Source organism: Dasypus novemcinctus, chromosome 3 (genome assembly GCF_030445035.2).
Source record: "Dasypus novemcinctus isolate mDasNov1 chromosome 3, mDasNov1.1.hap2, whole genome shotgun sequence".
Classification (NCBI taxonomy): domain Eukaryota; kingdom Metazoa; phylum Chordata; class Mammalia; order Cingulata; family Dasypodidae; genus Dasypus; species Dasypus novemcinctus.
The window spans coordinates 186,992,416-187,008,653 of NC_080675.1; the positions used below are offsets into that span (position 1 = coordinate 186,992,416).

General features: G+C 48.7%; 2 protein-coding genes across 8 annotated transcripts in view; one reads left to right on the top strand and one right to left on the bottom strand.

Annotated features, from left to right (window-relative positions):
- Positions 1-16,238, top strand: part of LOC101445888 (methionine synthase reductase-like) — a 215,384-nt gene that overhangs the window by 133,534 nt on the left and 65,612 nt on the right. The gene's annotated exons all lie outside the window — the stretch shown is intronic.
- The window catches only part of LOC131278087 (uncharacterized), a 38,090-nt gene that overhangs the window by 1,785 nt on the left and 20,067 nt on the right, over positions 1-16,238 (bottom strand). The window contains exons 2-9 of one of the 6 annotated variants that reach the window (XM_071214416.1): positions 15,797-15,918; positions 8,662-8,747; positions 6,565-6,675; positions 5,126-5,313; positions 3,521-3,687; positions 2,887-3,109; positions 1,232-1,431; positions 599-821 (exon numbers count right to left, since the gene is read on the bottom strand). In XM_071214416.1, the coding sequence (XP_071070517.1) occupies positions 599-821; positions 1,232-1,431; positions 2,887-3,109; positions 3,521-3,687; positions 5,126-5,244 (932 nt within the window). In that variant the 5' untranslated portion in view covers positions 5,245-5,313; positions 6,565-6,675; positions 8,662-8,747; positions 15,797-15,918. Of the gene's footprint in view, positions 1-598; positions 822-1,231; positions 1,432-2,886; positions 3,110-3,520; positions 3,688-5,125; positions 5,314-6,564; positions 6,676-7,065; positions 7,344-8,661; positions 8,750-15,796; positions 15,919-16,238 lie in introns of those variants that run through there. The other 5 variants (XM_071214414.1, XM_071214415.1, XM_071214418.1 and 2 more) reach the window with 5 other exon arrangements.

Genomic DNA, 16,238 nt, shown 5'->3' on the forward strand with positions numbered 1-16,238 from the left:
GAGAGCCGTGACCATCACACCAACTTGCTGTGGACCCCCATGCTCATGAGATCAAGTGTAGCTTCTGACGCCCTACGGGAGTGCATGCCCAGGAGGCAGACAATTTTTCTGCTTCATTCCTCCAGCGAAGCTAAATCTGTCAATGTCCCTCCACATACAGGTAGGCAGAATCTATTTGTCAGTTGTGCTCCACGATCGCTTTTCCCCATGTCACAGTGGGTCTGGACAACCCTCTGAAAGCCCAGAGAACGCTGCTCTCCTAGGAATTCAGATGGGACCTCCGGGACGGATTTCTCAACATTCTTGCAACATGGGAAAGAGTCGTGTCCCTTCCGAGAGGGTGTTGAAGGCTGTGACAGACGCTCCCCAGCAGAGGGAAGAAAACAATCTGATAAGCCCCTGGGCCTCGGTCAGCCCATCAGACCTGGTTTCAACTATCCCTAGCTAATGTGCTTAGGTTCTGCATAGGAACCCGTGGTGTGTGTCCCCTCACTCCTACCACCTGACGGACGAGGAGAGATGCGAGAAGGGAGTTGACGGACCCAGTGAACGAGAAATGTGGAGTGAGTCATGGATGTGGAAGGGGCCTGGTTCTCACCCGGTGAGGAGCCTGTGCAGGACGAGTTGTGTGGGCCTCACGGTATGGTCGTGCATTCCAAGCCCAGAGGAGAATGGGAACTCCTCGCCCAGGTGGTCGGGCCCGAGGTTGTCCTCTGTGCAGGGGGCAGTGATGACAATCTGCTTCCAGAGGATGTCCTCCTCAGCTCCATCAGGATTGCCCTCCAAGGCTCGCAGAGCTCTGGCCAGGTAAAGGGCAGACCCTAGAAATAGCCATGGAGTAGGCAGTTAGCACCAAGATGGTGCCGAAGCCCCAGGGGCTCCGGCTCTATAGGTGCCGCTTTGCCCTCTGCGGTGTTTGGAGAAGGAGACACCACTGCCCATGGAGCAGGCCATAGAACGGACACTGGAATTTGAAGAGGACGAGGGTTCCCCACCCAGGTATCTTTTCCACGTGTCTTTTAAAGGCAGAAAATAGCCCCAATTCTATCAGATGCCAAAAACCTAAACCTCCCACATCCAAACCAGGAAACTTTCCGAAGTAGTGGTTCACCTGATGCCTCATCGGAAGTCTCTCTTACTCCCGGACCATCCCAGCCCTGGAAATCCTGCCTGGGGTAACCTCCCATGCTGTCTGTTCAGGCTGACAGGCATCCACTCCATACGTCCTCACCTCCGGGCTCGGGCTCGGGCTCGCTGCATTCATGGCCCCCAAGTGGGGCATGGGCAGGACATGAATGCCATTTCAGTGTCACAGAAGTCATCTGCACATGCACAGACGACATGGGTCCCTGGAGCATCAGTGCATCCTGGAGATGGGGAAAGTTCCCACGAGGATGGCCCCCGAAGTTCTGGCACGGATGGTCAAAGGCACTGTGAGAGGAGAGTAGACCGCAGATCAGAGAGGCCTCCCCTTGCCAGCCACATTGCCTCTGAAGAGAACCGTGTGTGTGTTTCAGGAGAGTTGCTGTCTATAGCCCTGCCCATCCCATGTCCTGCAGCCACTCCACAAACACTGTCAGACTGGGCAGTGGCTGACTGTCCCATAGCTGGGGACTCAGGGCTCTTGTCAGCCGTAGGAGGCTTAAGTGTGGTATTTGAATGTATCTTGCCTACATCAGGGACCTAGATGCATTTCTGTCACTCTTCCCGGCCTCCAACAGAGGAGAAAATAGTTCCCAGAAAGGCAGGGAAAAGCAGCGACTGCTTCAGTCAATGCACTGCACCAAAATCGAGCCGCTCTGAAATGCCTGGTGAATGGGGAACTGCTGCCCCCTTTTCCAGGTCCTAACTGTACCTCGGCCTGAGGCCGAGGGAGCAAGACCTGGCCTATTCAAGCAGGCCTCTGTGTGTCTCCTCCCTTTCCTACCATTTCTTTCTTACCAGGGGCACTGCCTTGTCCCACCTTGCCTAGACAGCTCAACTCCCTCACCAGACCATCCAGGCAGAGAGATTAGCAGTTTGCTCAACACTTCTTCTTCCCTAGGACCATGGATCCGGTGATTGCTATGGTTTAAGTGGGTTAGATGAAACCAAGCAGTGAAAATGTCACATCTTTGTGACGCATGAGTAGACCCCTCTACCCCTCCACCTCTACAGGCACTGCACATTTCCGACTCAGCTGTGGAGTTTGGAGCCCTTTGTTCTGACCTATGGGCCACTCACATTGTTAAGGGGTGCCCAGTGTTTTCATCTCCTTGACAAACCAGGAGGACTTGCCCATACCCAGAGAGAGCCGTGACCATCACACCAACTTGCTGTGGACCCCCATGCTCATGAGATCAAGTGTAGCTTCTGACGCCCTACGGGAGTGCATGCCCAGGAGGCAGACAATTTTTCTGCTTCATTCCTCCAGCGAAGCTAAATCTGTCAATGTCCCTCCACATACAGGTAGGCAGAATCTATTTGTCAGTTGTGCTCCACGATCGCTTTTCCCCATGTCACAGTGGGTCTGGACAACCCTCTGAAAGCCCAGAGAACGCTGCTCTCCTAGGAATTCAGATGGGACCTCCGGGACGGATTTCTCAACATTCTTACAACATGGGAAAGAGTCGTGTCCCTTCCGAGAGGGTGTTGAAGGCTGTGACAGACGCTCCCCAGCAGAGGGAAGAAAACAATCTGATAAGCCCCTGGGCCTCGGTCAGCCCATCAGACCTGGTTTCAACTATCCCTAGCTAATGTGCTTAGGTTCTGCATAGGAACCCGTGGTGTGTGTCCCCTCACTCCTACCACCTGACGGACGAGGAGAGATGCGAGAAGGGAGTTGACGGACCCAGTGAACAAGAAATGTGGAGTGAGTCATGGATGTGGAAGGGGCCTGGTTCTCACCCGGTGAGGAGCCTGTGCAGGACGAGTTGTGTGGGCCTCACGGTATGGTCGTGCATTCCAAGCCCAGAGGAGAATGGGAACTCCTCGCCCAGGTGGTCGGGCCCGAGGTTGTCCTCTGTGCAGGGAGCAGTGATGACAATCTGCCTCCAGATGATGTCTTCCTCGAGCCCATAATGATCGCTCTCAAAGGCTCTAAAAGCCCTGGCCAGATGGAGGGTGGACCCTAGAAATAGCGATGGAATAGTCACCTACCACAATCATGCTTCCAAAGCCTTGTGGGGCTTGAGCTCTATAGGTGCTGCTTTTCTTTCTGCTGTGTTTGGAGGAAACACTACTGCCCATGGAGCTGTCCGTAGATTTGACACTGGAACTTTAAGGTTAGAAGTGTTCCCCACCCTGACATCCTTTCCAGTTGTCTTTTAGTACGCAGAAAATAGCCACAATCCTTCCAGATGCAGTAAACCCATAGCAACCACAACTGAACCTGGAAAGTTCTGTGCATATTGGTGCACCTTATGTTGCTTCTGAGTTTCCTATTATTCCTTGACAACCCCATCCCTGGGACATCATTCCTGTGTTTTTCACCCATAGTGTGTGCTGAGGCTTACAGCCACCCACTTACAGACATCCTCACCTTCTAAGGTGGACTCTCTTGGTTGACGAAAGTGAGATCTATCCTGTGCAAGATGGGACCTCCGTTGAAGTGTGAAGCCCCTTATAGTCCCATGTATAGGGTCCAGCCGGTCCTTGGATCTAAGAACGTCCTGTGGCTGAGAAGTGTCCCCACTTGCATGGTCCACCCTTGTGTGGAATACAGAGCAGATGTCATTTTGAATGGTGTGTGGACAGCAGATCCGACAGGTTTTCCTATCATCCCATTTTCCCTCCCCAACGTATCCATGTGCGTGTTCAAGGAGGGCTCCTCTACACAACCTTGCCCATTTCCAGGCCCTGTACCTACTCCCCAATACTGTTATACCTGGCAAAGGCTGTTTGTCCCCTAGCTGCAGACCAGTGACTGTTGTCCAACATTGTGGGCTTGTGTCCAATATTTCAACAAATCTTAACCTTGTCCGAGACCCTTCACCCATATCTGTCTTTCCTGCTCTCTCTACAGAGGAATCTGCATTCCAGAGGGCAGCTAAGGCAGTGACTACTTCTTCTTTGCACTATGCTTCAAAACATGGGCACTTAATACCTGGTGGGTGGGGCCCTCTACCCCACATTTCCATGGCCTAAGTGCATCATATCCTGCATCCCAGGGACCAAGAGCTGCCATATTTTTTGAAAGCCTGTGAGTGTAACTCATCCAGGCCTTATTTTCCTCTTAGTGGCAGGAGCCCAGGCTAACCCCACTTTTCCTAGAGCTGAGAAGCCTCGACAGAACATCTCTACAAATTCTTTAGCATTTTGCTAAACTCCTCTCTTCCCTGGGACCATGGATTCTGTTCATAGGATGGGAAATTTTTGGGACAAAGAGATCTGTCCTGAGCTTCCTGGGACTACCCCACCTAAACTTTCTGACTCCACTGTGGACTTTAAGGCCCATAGATTACATATATTCCACTCATATTTTCCTTAGGTCCATGAGTCTTCCTTGTCCTTAAGTGACCTGGAGGACTGTCTCATCCCTAAAGAAAGACACTGAAGTATCACACCTAACATTCATGGTCTCCCTATGCTTATGAGGTCTAGTGTAATTATCTGACTCCCTGTGGAATGGACATCTAGCAGCAGGGATTTTTACTCCTCCTTTCCTTCAACTACTAATCTGTGCAATTTTCCTACACACATAATCACTATTGATTGATTGAGCCCAACCATCACATTCCCAGATGTCTGATTTGGCAGATTCTACTTCTCCAGCCCCCTCAATGCCTTTTGACTAGACCTTGGTTGAAGAAGTGCAGGACGGAAGTGTCAATCTTCCTTCAAAAAGGGAAAGAGGTTTTTGCTATGGCCTGTTGTAGTTGAGGACTGAGTCAGAGGCTTCTCCCTAGGTGAGTGGGAAATCACGGTGTCCATCCCAGGCCCTATAACAGCCCATGACACACGGACTAACTTGGTCAACACTTCCTATATCTCCTCCCATTTGGTCCTCTCAATAACTATTGCTGTTTGTCCTGCAGGCCCCTACTCATGCCAGAAGTCATCTGAGGCTCAGAGAAATGAATTGACCCCCAGTGTCCAATGGCAATATCTGGCACCCCAGCTGCCATGGAAGGGCTACTGTGCTCACCTGGGGATCATTTTCATCAGGGTTTGCCTAGTGGGGAGGACCACTTTCCTGTTCCCCAGGACGTTGGATGCGCCCAGGTCCTCCCTGCCCAAGTGGCCAGACAGCAGGTGTTGCTCCATGTTCTGGCTGGCTCTAAAGCTCTGCACCAAGCCGGGATCTATTATTTCCTCAGCCGTGTCATTTTCATCCTGGCAGGTAGAATGTTGGGACAAAAAGGGACATGCAGTCAGCAGCTGCAAAATGTCCAAAAAAATGGCTATGCCTCGATTTCACACTGGAAGTCAGTGACCTCCCGTGACTGTGGCAGGATGTGGACTATGGCTGACACTTAGTGACAGGGCAAAGGAGACCAATCCTGGGTTCAAGCCCTGGATCTCAGTGACCTCAAAACTCTTCACTCTTCTCTTCAAAATTAAAGAGAGTTTTGAGGATGTGAGGCTACAGTAATAGTAGATTCTGTATGGGCTAAATTCCTGGAGATTCCAGGATGGGAGGAAGACTCTGGAATGCCCAAGGAAATGAGATGATGTGACAGGGAAGAGAAATTCCAAACGGTCTTGAAAATAGTCAAGTGTCGGCCGCCTTCCAGTGAAGCAATTGTAAATATGATTCTGCCTTGCTGAACCACACAGACCCATTTTCAGACTGTTCCCACCCAATGTCAGCTGACTGCAGGGAAGCACCAGCCCTCACTCTTTTGGGATGACTGAAATGTTTCAAGTAATTTGGCCCCAGCCATTCAAACTCTAAATATGTATAACGTTTGACTGAGCCAAGCTGTTCCTAGTAGCCCATTCTGGGTGATCTCGAACCATTAGACTAGTCAAAGCCGTGGGACATTCCTTGAAGCCCAGTGGAAATGGCAAAAGAAAGGAGTCCCGTCTAGGTCCAAGGGCTTTAAGGCTGAATTTCTGATGTTCCTAGCCTCCCCTTTGGAACATGATACAGCCCTACCACCTGACCTGGAAGTGTCACAGTATTGACCTCTGTTGGATGGCAAGTTACAGAGAAATAGGTATTATACTATAATCTTCTCTCCCTTTTTGAGTTAAAAACAGCCTAGGAAATGTGAGGATGCTTAAGGATGGAGACACAGTCCAACTGAATGCAAGCAGAAAATAGGGGATGGGGAATGTAGGAGCCATTGGATTAAACATCCAAGGCAGGATCCAAGCCAAAGACTGTCTTGGTTTATGAGAAAATCTGAGTCATCATGAAGGGCTCTTTTCTGATATCCAACCCACATTGCACCTCGTCATGAATGGGTTGGGTTGTGGGGTAAGTGTGCATTCCCAGATTCCTGATAGTGTTGTACTGAATTCCAAGAGGGAGAATCCTTGGCAGGGAGCCTGCAGATTCTGCCAGGGTAGGGTCTAGGTCCTGGGGTCCCCTGACTGTCTTGGACCTGTGTGTGGAGAAGCCCTCAGCTCCCATCTCACCTCTCTTCTCTTCTGGCTTCTGTTGGTGGCCGTGTGCACGGGCACCCTGCTCAGCGAAGTGGTGTCGATGACACAGTCGACACAGTCATCCTGCTCTGAGCTGGATGAGCTCTGCAATGATAGGGTCATCAGCAGGGCCACAAGGCATCAGGACCCTGACTGGTTATCCCCAAGAGGAACAGCCCTACATCAAGTTCTACTTCCAGACGAGGCAAAGACCTATATGTATACACCTCCTCCCAGCAGGGAAATGACAACTCTGTAGATCTGGATCAATCTCTGGGCAGATGGGCACCAACCCCAGGCCTCTCCTTCTGTCCCTGCCAGCCATGACCTGGAGAAGAACATGATGCACCCAGCAGGTGTCCACCCCCAATCACCTCTCTGCCCAGCCTGGTATCCTCCAGACAGCCATCCTGGGAGTGGAAGGTGGTGAGGCTGCTCAGGAAGGAGAACAGTGTCAGCCTGGTCTGCCTCCCCTGCCCTGGTTCCCTTGGTTACCTTGGATTTCCTTCTGCCAAATGGACGGACTCTTCCCTGTTGAGGGTTGAGCCAACGCCTACAACGTCGTATCAGGCTCTCACTTTGCGTTTTCCTGCGGCCATGGCCTTGCGAAGTAGGCAGGCAGCAACAAGAGAACATCTTCTCTCAAGCATCAAGGCCTGAGTGAGCTGTTCGTTCCGTTAGTATCTAGAATGTGGGCCCTTGGTTACTGGGGTTCCAAGTTCTGTTGCGTTCCATCTCCAGGGAAGTGAGGTAACTTCCTGCTTCCCCTTCTCTGTGCTCCCTCCCTGGATGACAGCTTCCCAAGGTCCCCTCTGGGCTGCTGACTGTTTACCCTCTGAACCATTGCATTTCCCATGTGTGCACAATTTCACCAATACGGTCCTCCTTCCTGCCTTGCTGGGGCCTGGGGGCATCAAGAACCATCTAAGGAGATGGACCTTGGTACACCACCATCCTCCTCCTGCCTGTTCTGTGATCCGGGACATGCCTTTCTGTTTCTCAGGGCTTCCCATGTCTCCCCTGCTGCACAGTGGGTCAAATCTACCTGATCCTTCCGAGGAAAGGCATCAGGTAGATCAGAGAAAATGCCTTGGAAACTTCAGGGCTGGTTTCACATGTAGCCAGTGCACATAGGTAGACAAGGAAGAATATACAAGATGGAGTGGGAAGCAGCAGGGATCACAATCAAAGAGGGCTGAGTTCTGGCAGTGTCATCTTGAGAACATCATGAGCTCCTTGGCTTCATGTCACAATCCATGCCAAAATGGGCTTTAAATTCCATGAAAAGCAGCCTTAGTCACCTGCAGTGGTCAAAGCCTCCAAAGATTTCCCATTCCTTTTAGTTTCAGACCCAAGCCTCCTGCACCGCCTGACCTCTCCCTGGACTCCATAGATGATCCTGTGCTCTGCTGCATCTCGCACACACAAGTCCTCGGTTCCCCAATCCTCCAAGCCTGTGTCTGCTCAGTAGGACACCGAGAGTTTAGAAATCATTTTCCAGAACTCCAGAGTACCGTGGTCATCAGAGAGCCAAGACCAAATAATTCTCCTAGGCTGTGGCACACCTAGGGTCCCCCACTCCAAGCATTGCAGTTTATAGAGGGGACGTTGAGGCCTTCTTTGCAGTAGCCTCCCTCCACCCTGGGAGTTCATCTTCATCCCAGGTGCTCAGATCAGCGGAGGGAGGACCTCAGCTCTGTCCTCTCCTGCTTGCCCTGGGGATGTCCCTACCCAGGCAGAACCCTGGGAACCTCCGAGATCCCACCGCCCATCCAGGTGGCATCTCCCCCTCCCCAGGCTTTGGCCTATGGAAGTGTCAACTGGAGAAAGCTGGCCCTGCCCCATGGCAGAGCTCCCTCCATCCTCTTTCCTCTGTGTCCTTGCCACCTCCCTGGTTCCAGGTCCTACTCTGACTCCCAGGACATGATCCCTACCCATTTGGCCAGTGTGTGTGTGTGCGGGCGGTGCTCATGAAGTTCTTTGGGGATCCTGAGAAGAAAACAACTTCATATGGGCAGAAGCAGGCAGGGGTCCCCATGAGTTAGGGGCTGTGCTTTTCAAAGTTTCTGTGCAAGAGGGTTGAGCCCTCACCTCAGATGCCAGAAGTGTCCAGGTCCTCCTCTGGATTCTGCACACCCCGTGGGCCTTGAGCTTCACCTTTCTCTGGGTCTCTGTTCCTGAATTGAAAAGTGAGGGGTTGGAAATGGATCTGGGTAAGAAGGTGCTCTGGGTAAGAAGCCATCCTCCCCCAGCCTGGGAGGAGGTGGGTGAGGCCACACTTGGGGCAGTCAGGGTGCTGAGCTCCAAAAGCCAGGAGGTAAAGCCCAGCACACAGGGTGGTCGAGCTCATGCCCACAGCAGGGCACACACACACGTCCTTCCTCGGACAGAGGAAGGTACTTGCAATGAACCCCACCTCTCTGGGCATGCGCAAGGAGCCAATGGCTGCCTGCCCGACCCCCAGGGCCCTTCTCTGTGCTAGCTCACCCAGGGGGCCCTGGAACACCCCAAATCCAGCTAGCGTCATCTGCCTGAACGTGTCTGGAGTAGAGACTGGTGTCCTAGGAGCCTCAGAATGCACTGCCTGTGAGATCCACAGGTGGGTGTGGATCTTCAATGCTGCAGTAGCCAATGACACCAAGAGGAGGGCAGGGCAGGACCCCTCCCTGCACCACCTTTCCCCAATCCAGTTGGTGCAGCCGGGGTGGCAGGTAGTCCAGGAAAGAGGCAGAGCCTCGTGCTGCCCAGAGTGGGATCTGCCCACTGCTGCTTGCCAGGGAGCCCCTCTGGCCCCATGTCTGTTCCCCCTTTTGCAGGGAAGCCAGAGGTTCCAGGCCTCAAGGCCCCCAGCTCTCAGGTACTGAGCCCATCCCGCAGGTGGGACAGGGAATCACTGCTCTGTACCATCATAGGTGCCTGTGCTGCCACTCAGGGGCTTTTCCAGGCCTGGAGACTCCCTGGCCAAGTGGCTCCTGAGTCCAGGCCCTTCAGGATTGCACCTGCCTGGCTTTAGTCCCTACACATCCTCATGGGTTTGGGTCCCTCACCCCCTTTGCCTTAAGGAAACGGAGGCTCTGAGAAGTCACCAGTTTTGGGAGGTTGATCTGAAGTGCCCAGGGCTGGGCAGGTCCCAGCAAGAAGAAGGCTCATGGGAGGGCATGTGCTTGATGGGGAGCTTCCTCAGGGCTGTCTCCCTGATCACACAGGGCTCTGTCACCCAGGGGAGGAGTTTGGGGACTTCACTGCATGGAGGAAAAGGGGGCCCAGTGCAGCAGGACCTAGTGAGCAGGGACCCTGCAACAGCCACATATAGCATAAGCTGGGACGAGGTCTGCCTCAGGGCCCTTCTGGGCACTTGGGGGCTTTGGTGGCTGTCTGCCTCCACACAGGGGTGAGCATGCTGGTGGAGGCCCGGAGCAGACTCCTGGTCAGAGCTGTCATTCCAGAGAAGGTGGTTTCCAGAAAGGTGACATCAGGGACATTGGGGGGCTGCCCCCAATCCCACTCCCCTGGAGTTTCTTGTACCTATCACCATTATCCACGGTGTTGTAGAGAAGGGGAATCTGAATTTCCATAATTTTTGAAAGGAAATTTCTTTTAACTTTAATCGCCTTTCATCGTTCAGGGCCCCATCATACTACAAGATACTGCAATGTATTCTATTCATAAAATCTTAATATTAGAAATGCCTTTTATTGGGTTTCCATTTTTAAAGCCAAGTTATAGACAATGCATAGAAAGCAAACAAAACTGCAGAAGAGAATGGTAAAGGCTACAAGCCTGGATTTTTCTCTCGGCTGAAAAGCTGTGAGAAGCAAGGGGTGGGGGCAAAGCTAAGCTGTGGACTAATCTCCTTAGCCTCCAGGAGAGGGAAGCAGTAGATCCTGTGTAAGCTGATCAATCAAATGATGGTTAATTTCCTGTCAACTAGAATAGGGAAAGTGATGGTTTGATGAAAAATCATGTTCTCAAAGCTGAAATATTCCTGTGTGTATAAACCTATTTTAAATATGACTTTTTGATTAGGTCAATTCAGTTATGTCCTGACCCAGATGTTATTCTTCTTCCTGGAGTCCTTTATAAACAGGATGAATATGGACAGAGTCACAAGAGGGAGAGAGAGCAAGGAAGCCAGAAGCTGTAAGCAACGACACCCAGCAGAGGGCATTTGCATGTACAGAGGAGTCCAGGATGGTGCAGCCTGGCTTTGGGGAGAATGTATTACCTGACGGGGCCTTGATTGAAACATTTTCATGGCTTCCTCACTACACATGTAACCGAATGCACCCCATGGGCAAATTCCCCCAGTCCTGGTATAATACTGTCAGGGGCTGAGCCAACCAGAACAGTAATGGTGTCCAGTGATTTGATCCAACAAGCACTGGTCTGATTGTTCCTATGAGGCTATTTCATCACTTGAACTCATTAGTCAGGTGACTGCACCTGTGCCTGATTATGTCTCCCATCAAGGCAGGAGCTCGTCTTGAGCTTTGAGGGAAATCTTATTCCACCAATTGAAGGCATTAAGGGAAGAACTGATGGTTGCAGCAGTCAGAAAGAGACAGGCAGCTTCTCCAGGAGAATTCGTTATGAACTTCATTGGGGTTTTCCACTTGCTGCCTGCCATATGGTACTTGGACTTGCCAATACCCACAATTACATGAACCAATTCATCTTTTAAAAATTCTCTGAATATTTACATGTATTTATCTCATCTGTTTTGACTAAAGCAGACTTTGGTCCTGAGAATGGTTCTCGTGAAGCAGAATGTTTAAGATTTCTGAGTTGAGTCTGGCGTTTGACAATCGGTTGTCTAGTATTATTTAAGTTTGCTAAAAGCTGCTGGGAGCAATATACCAGAAATGGGTTTGCTTTTGCCCTGAGGACTGATGAGGTTAAAAGCTTATGGTTCTGAGGCCATGAAGGTGTGCAGTCAAGGCATCATCAGGAGACCCTTTCTCCCTGAGCTCAGCTGTGGGCAGTCAGGCACATGGTGTCTCTGCTTGCCACTCCCCTCCCCTCCAGCCTCATAGCTTCAGCTTCTGTCTGCACCAGCTTCCTCTGTGATTCTGTGTTCCTTTCATTTAGGCTTCAGGCTCCTGGGGATGTCACCCTCAGTTTCTGGTTTCCTCTCTATCTCTAAAGCTTTCTTTGGTATCGGTGGCTTTTTATAACGGACAATAGTAAGAGGTTTCAGACCCAACCTGAGGCACATAAGCTAATCAAAGGCCCTTGTAGCAGTTTGATACGGTTTATGAATTCCAAAAATAGAGTTTGCATTATGTTTATAACCTGATCTGTTCTTCTGGGTTAGGGATACCGTTAGATTGTATTGACTTCAGAGGTTTCAGTTTTACTTGTTTAAATTATGACTAGGGCTTTGATTGGGCCACATCACATAGAAAACAAGAAAGCAGAGGAGACAGTTGGAGTTTTTGAACCTGGAGCCCAGGAAAGAAATCCATAGAGAAGCAGATGCATGATGAAAATAATCAGGACTCATTAGACATGGTAGAGTCCCTGGGAAGACAGATGAGCCTCTTTCCTGTTTATCTAGAGCTGTCCTTGTGGACAGCCCACAGCCAAGCCTAGAGAGAAACCCTCCCTGGGAGACATACAAGACTTATCCCAGTCTACAGCTGATATTGGAAGAAGCTGGGGCCACAGAGCCTTAAGGGGAAGAGGAAGACTGAACACTTGCAGATGTTGACAGTCATCTTGCTCCAACAAGTAGCAATAGATTTCTGTGAGGGAAGTAACTATGCTTTATGGCCTTTGTGACTAGAAGCTCCTATCCTAAATATATACCCTTATAAAAGCTAACAGATTTCTGGTATTTTGCATTAGCATCCCTTTGGCTGAGTAATACAGCCCTTTCATGAAGAAATTCCATCCAAACATCTCACCTACAAGAAGCTTACATGCATAAGAATGATTAGTCCTAAGGACATGACTCTTTGAGTTCCACAAAATCTCAAACTGCCACACACCACCCTCTGGACCTCAGAAATACACATGCAAAATACATTCATTCCACCACAATATTTCAAAAGCCTTAACTCATTTTAGTAAGTTTTAAGTACAAAATCTCACTAAAATCAATTATAGGTGCTCCTCCCCTGCCATAGTTGACCCTCTCTGTAGTCCAAAACTTCGTCAAAAAGGAAGCCCAATATATTGTAAGGTTCCATTAGTAGAAAAATGCAATGTAGTGATGGGTTTAAAGGTTAGATATAGAATACACAGAAATTTAGAAAAATTAAATTAAGGAAAAATAAATTGGGATATCACAGAAATGAAAAAATGAAAAAGCTTTGTTTCTGACATTTTGCCTTTCATCACTGCTACAGGTGTCGCCCTGTATGTACAGTGGCAAGGCAGTTTCTTCCATTTCTTCTTTAGTGTCTACCTCCTTTCTTTCTTTTTTTCTTTTTCTTTTTTTCCTGATTATTAAGTTTCTCTTGACATAAGTTTTAGGTCACAGTAATTCACATATCCAATATATGGTTGTCACACATATCCAACATCAAGGGTGGCCACTGTGGCTGCTGATGGTCAGGAGAGGGATGAAGAGATATGATGTGGGGGCATTTTCAGGATTTGGAGTTGTCCTAGGTGGTGCTGCAGGGATGGATGCTGGACACTGTGTGTCCTGTCATGGCCCACTGGGTGTACTGGGGGACAGTGTGGACTACAATGTGGACCATTGTCCACGTGCTGCAGTGGTTCTCCAGAATGCATTCACCAGGTACAGTGGATATGCCACAATGGTGGAAGACTTTGCTCATGTGGGAGAGGTGGCATGGGTGGGGTAGGGGGTATATGGGGACCTCATATTGTTTCAATGTAACATTAAAAATAAAATAAAGCAGAAAAAATAAAATAAAATCAATTATAGACATATCATCTATCCTGAGGCAAAAATTGCCCTGTGTTTTGGAACTGTGAAACTTAAAAACTAAGTTAACTGCCTCCATTATACAAATGAGGGACTTTTATAAAATAACAATTCCCCTTTCCATAGGGAGAAATGGAAAGGAAACAGGGTCACAGGTCCCAAAGAGTTCCAAAAAGCTGCAGGCCCGAGGAATTGGGTTGAGGCCTGGGGGAAACTATTGAATATGGGACAATGTTAAGTATATGGTTGAAGCTATAATGTTGAGAAAACTCTTTAGAAAATATAATAAGGAAGGATTATGTGTTTGAGGTGCTTAAGGCTGGGGCATCTGGTATAGGGGCAAGCTTCTAGGAAGTGTGTGAGTGCCCATGTTGTCATAGTGTGTTCCATCATAGGGTGGAAACCCATACAATGACTGTGAAGTTGTAGCCACATCTTGGGGAGTACCGATGTTCCCAGAGGGCATTGTGTCTTTGGAGAGAATCGGTGGCTCCCAATTAGTTCAGGCAGTCTAGTATGTCAAGCCCTCAGCATAGTTACAGTATCTGTAAATCTGGTCCCTCAAGTAGTGAAGATTGTTTTTCACTGGGGGCCCTGTGGGGAATGGGAGAGAGGTGTAGAATAGACATCAGCAGGGCAACTGGGGGGCAATGGAAGTGCTCCACCAGATCATGGAATGGTGGATATAGGACATGTTGACTTACACCAAAAGTGTATAAAAGTCTATAAGCTAAAAGGTAAACCATAAAACAGAACACAAGGAAGCTAAAAATTTAGAAATTTGTACAGCCTATAATAGAAACCATGATGTAAGCCAAAATGGATGCATGGTTGATAGCTAAGTTTCAAAATCTGTACATCAGCTACAGCAAATATAATATGACAAGTAAGAAGATCATGGCTGGGAAAGGGGAAAGGGTTTGATGTTGGATATAGGGGAGTCCCCTATACTGTGAATTACTGTGATCTAAAACTTTTTGAAGACAAAATTTAAAAATTAGAAAAAAAAAAGATGTAGGCAGTAAGGAAAAAATGAAAGAAAGTGCCTTGCCAATGTACATACAGACAACACCTGTTACAGTGCTGAAAGGCAAAATGTTTGAAATACTTTTATAATAGTTTTCATTTTATTAACACACCAATTTATTTTTACTTTATTTTAGTATTTCTAAATTATTATGTGTTCTATTTCTAAACTTAAAACCCATCAGTCTATTTCAATTTCCTATTAATTGAATTTGGCAATATATTAGGCTTCATTGTTGAAGAAGTTTTGGAGCACAGAGAGGTAACAACTATGGCAAGGGAGCCACACTGCTTTGGGGCGTTACTGATGGGAGCACATGAGTGGGGGGAGTTCTCCAGGGCATGTATATAGGGGACATAAAAATGTTCTGATCTATGTTGGATATTTTTATAGTAGTTAGAGTTACAAATGTCAACTGAGGGAGTGCTAGTTCCTACCCAGTGGAACTCTGTCACATTCCCCAATGGAACATCAATAATCCCCCAAGTGTTAACGGCAAAGGTCAGAAAGGAAGGATGGTTCAATAATGAGCCCTTGATGCTGATGACTCTGGTTATGAGCCTGTGGGCCTGAAATATAAACTAGGCCTGTTACTGCAGGGTGCCTAAGAGTTACCTCCTGAGAGCCTCCATGTTGCTTACATGTGGCTACTCTCTAGCTAAACTTAGCATGTAATTGCATTACATTCCCCCCCAGAGTGGGACATGACTCCCGGGGTTAAGCCTCCCTTGTGCTGAGGGATTACTACCAATCACTAACTGGTGATGTACCTAAAAAGACACCTTGAATAAAAGGGCCAACTCAGACCGGCAGAATATCTCAGCCTACATATTGGATCAAGTGCTAAGAACTACTTTTTGACTTTAAATAAAAGGGAGAAATGGCAAAGACAAATGAGTTTATATGGCTGAGTCTTCCAAAAAGAGTCAGGAGGTCATCAGAGGGGTCAGACCTATGCTCACCTCAGCAGGACCCCAGAGAGAGACAAAGTAGATACAACCCTAGGTGCTGGTTCTCCTGAAGGCAATGGAGAACCACAGAGTATACGGTCGGCAGATGCATTTGGAGTTCTGTGCCATGTCAGAGGGCCCTACTTTGGAATTTGTGCTCCTGAGTGTGATGGAGCTAGTCTCAGATGTGACCTGCCTACACATGCCTCTTCTGTCACAATACTGAACCTGTGGTTGGTGCGAAGGATGGGGCATACTCAGGGGACTTGATCTCTGGACTGCCCATGTGCCAGCTGGTCCCTGAGTCTCAGCAGAGTTGTGAAATCATATGCTTTGGTTCATTGGACTTACCCAAGTCAGCTAACAGGGAGGTGAAGACGGTCAACCATCACACTAGGGAATTAAGAGTGCCAACAACTGCAAGCAGAGGAATTGCATCCATCATCCATGTGGAATCTAAGCCTCCTCTTGATCTAGAGGTGGAGTGGACATCATCATCCCATGGTCCAGAGAATGGAGGAATAAAATATGGATTAGAGTGGATTTACTGATATTCTACTATAAAGTGTTGTGACTCATAATAGAAGAAATTGTAGCATTGAGGTGGAGAAATTGACCACAGTAGTTGCTGAGGGCAGGGAGAGGGAAGAAGGGATGTGCTGTGGCGGCATTTTTGGAACTTGGACTTGTGCTAAATGATATTGCAGGGTGAGATGCTGGACTTTATATATCCTGCCGTAACCCACTGGATGTACTGGGGGAGTGTATGAACTATAGGGTAAACTATTATCTG